General features: G+C 75.6%; 1 protein-coding gene across 1 annotated transcript; it reads right to left on the minus strand.

The window, feature by feature from the left end:
* Positions 1-249: 249 nt before the first annotated feature.
* Positions 250-1,713, minus strand: LOC108510298 (sphingomyelin phosphodiesterase 5-like; the record flags this gene model as incomplete). The annotated part of the gene is made up of 2 exons (XM_017839969.1): positions 442-1,713; positions 250-354 (listed from the first exon to the last, which is right to left on the minus strand). Coding segments are annotated over exons 1-2 (1,377 nt in total), but the record flags the coding sequence as incomplete, so codon positions are not given.
* Between the last annotated feature and the right edge of the window lie 184 nt (positions 1,714-1,897).

Below are 1,897 nucleotides of genomic sequence, written 5' to 3' on the forward strand. Positions count from 1 at the left end.
GACACACACACGGTGTCACCCCAGGGGCACAGGGACACGAGGACACACACACGGTGTCACCCCAGGGGCACAGGGACACGAGGACACACACACGGTGTCACCCCAGGGGCACAGGGACACGAGGACACACACACGGTGTCACCCCAGGGGCACAGGGACACGGTGTCACCCCAGGGGCACAGGGACACGAGGACACGCACACGGTGTCACCCCAGGGGCACAGGGACACGAGGACACACACGGTGTCACCCCAGGCCCCCCCCCGATGTCCCCCCACTCACACGCCGGCGCCTGCAGGTGGGTGCAGCCGATGAACCCCACGAGGCGCCGCCCCCGCGCCGACCCCAACAGCACCTGGGGGGGGGGACACGGCACGTGTGTGTCACCTCGGCGGGTCCCCATCACCGCCCCCCACACCCCTCCCCGGGCTCCCCCCCTCACCTGGGCCACCAGCAGCCCCTTGTTGGCCAGCGCGTCCTCGCGGGCGCCGTTGGGGAAGGGGTGGAAGCGGGCGGCCAGCAGCGGGAAGCGGCTGCCCAGGACGAGCCCGCTGCCCAGCACCCGCAGCCGCCGCCGCCGCAGCCCCCCCGGGCCCACCCCCCACAGCACGAAGGGGAACCTGCGGCCCAGGCGCCGGCGCAGGAGCGCGGCCGCGGCGCCGTCGAACACCTCCTGCAGGCACACGAAGTCCGCGTCCGGCGGGATGTGGTCCGAGAGCACCGACGGCGCCGGGGCCGACGTCGGCATCCCCGGGACCGACGTCGGCATCCCCGGGACCGGGGTGGACGCTGCGGGCGGGGCAGGTCCCGGCGTTGGGCTGGACGGCGGCACCACCAGCGTTGGTACCGAGTCGTCTGCCGGTGATGGATTGGTCATCGGTGATGGGTTGGCCGTCGGTGATCGGTTGGCCATCGGTGACGGGTTGGCCATCGGTGACGGGTTGGCCGTCGGTGATGGGTTGGCCGTCGGTGATGGGTTGGCCGCCGCCATCTCCAGCCATGGCATCGTGTTGGTCATCGGCACTGGGTTGGCCACGGGTGACGGATTGGCCTCCGGCATCTCCAGCCCCGACGCTGGATGGGCCGCCATCACCGGATCCTCCGCCGGCACCTCCCGCGCCGCCTCGGTGCCGGGCCCGCGCCGCAGCCACGCCGTGCCCCCGTAGCCTCCGGCCTCCCCGCGCCGCGGCCCCAGCAGCCCGTCGCGGTCTCCGGAAGGTTCCTCCGGCGCCCCGGGCGCGAGGAGCCGGGCGATGCGCCGGGCGCGTTGCCGCGTGCGGCCCAGGTTGCTGAAGCGGGCCAGGCCGCTGGGCAGCAGGCACAGGTTGGCGCTGAGGAAGGTGAAGGAGCGGCGGCTCCGCGGGTCCCAGGGCGGCGCGGGCGCGGTGCCGGCCGCGTGCTGGAGCACCAGGGGCCGGCGGGCGGCCTGGGCCGGGAGCCACAGCAGCAGGCCCAGCGCGCCCAGGGGCAGCGACAGCAGCAGCGCCGGCACCAGCGCCAGCCCCGCCAGCACCCGGGCGCCCACTCCCCAAAAGCGCCCGCCCGGGGCGCGACGCCACCGCGCCCGCTGCGCCGTGGTGGGACGCAGGGCCAGCAGCCGGTCCAGCGCCCACCAAGCCGGGGCCAGCAGCCCCCCGGCCACCGCGGCCAGCGCGGCCAGCGCCGGGTTGGGGAAGGGGGACTCCGGCAGCCGCGGGGGGGGCGGCCACGGCATCGGGGCGTCGGTGGTGGGGTCGCAACCCGGGTCAGAGGCGCCGGCGCAGTTGGGGCAACCTGCGGGAGAGAGACCCCGGTGAGGGGGTGGGAGTGGGGGGGAGTGGGACCCGTCTGTCTGCAGCGTCCCATCGCTGTGGGGACGCCCCAGGGCCGGGGGTGGGACACACACACACCCCCCCCGG

Source organism: Lepidothrix coronata, unplaced genomic scaffold (genome assembly GCF_001604755.1).
Source record: "Lepidothrix coronata isolate B3197 unplaced genomic scaffold, Lepidothrix_coronata-1.0 Scaffold624, whole genome shotgun sequence".
Taxonomy (NCBI): domain Eukaryota; kingdom Metazoa; phylum Chordata; class Aves; order Passeriformes; family Pipridae; genus Lepidothrix; species Lepidothrix coronata.